Below are 658 nucleotides of genomic sequence, written 5' to 3' on the forward strand. Positions count from 1 at the left end.
CAGCACACGCCTTATGATGCTATGGTAACAGTGGTCATGGCCCATTACCAGCACTTGTTATTGGAAGACATGGGAGGAACCTGGAGAGGCAACCCTGATGTACGAGAATTCCCTCTGCCATCCCTTGTGAACTTTGACCTTGACAGCAAAATGTTAGCTGCCATCCCTGCTGCTAGGGAGACTAGTTTAGCCTTGGTATGCATGTTCTTTTTTTTTTTTCTCCTCCTTTGTCAGCTTCTTTATCTTCATATTCCTGTTCCGTTTAATATGGATTTCAATATATATTTTTTTATTGTTCATGTTTATAAATTGTCATGATAGCTGTATTAGCTTGTTACTCTTTCAAAACATTTTTGCTTTTTAACATTTCTTATCTTTTCTTCCTTATTTAGGGACTCTTCAGTTATTATTTTAAAATTTTCTTAATTCCAGACCAAGAATATAGATGTGAAATATTATACATTTTCTATGTATGGTAAGGACTTCATCAAAAGCAACAAACTCCATCCAGATGCCTTTGTACAGATGAGCATGCAGTTGGCATATATTCGTCTCCACGGAAAGTATGTAGGATATATCCTATAAAAGTCTTTAATAAAACTTGACTTGATATATTAAAAGCATATCTTGAAGTTAGTATTTTTTTTTCTATCTTGAG

At 34.7% G+C, this 658-nt stretch overlaps 1 protein-coding gene across 1 annotated transcript in view; it reads left to right on the forward strand.

The window, feature by feature from the left end:
* Positions 1–658, forward strand: part of LOC119594193 (peroxisomal carnitine O-octanoyltransferase-like) — a gene marked incomplete at its 5' end in the record, with an annotated part of 4,436 nt that overhangs the window by 1,172 nt on the left and 2,606 nt on the right. The window contains 2 exon segments of the mRNA XM_037943261.1: positions 4–195; positions 433–563. Coding sequence (XP_037799189.1) covers positions 4–195; positions 433–563 — 323 coding nt within the window.

Source organism: Penaeus monodon, chromosome 33, assembly GCF_015228065.2.
Source record: "Penaeus monodon isolate SGIC_2016 chromosome 33, NSTDA_Pmon_1, whole genome shotgun sequence".
Classification (NCBI taxonomy): Eukaryota; Metazoa; Arthropoda; class Malacostraca; order Decapoda; family Penaeidae; genus Penaeus; species Penaeus monodon.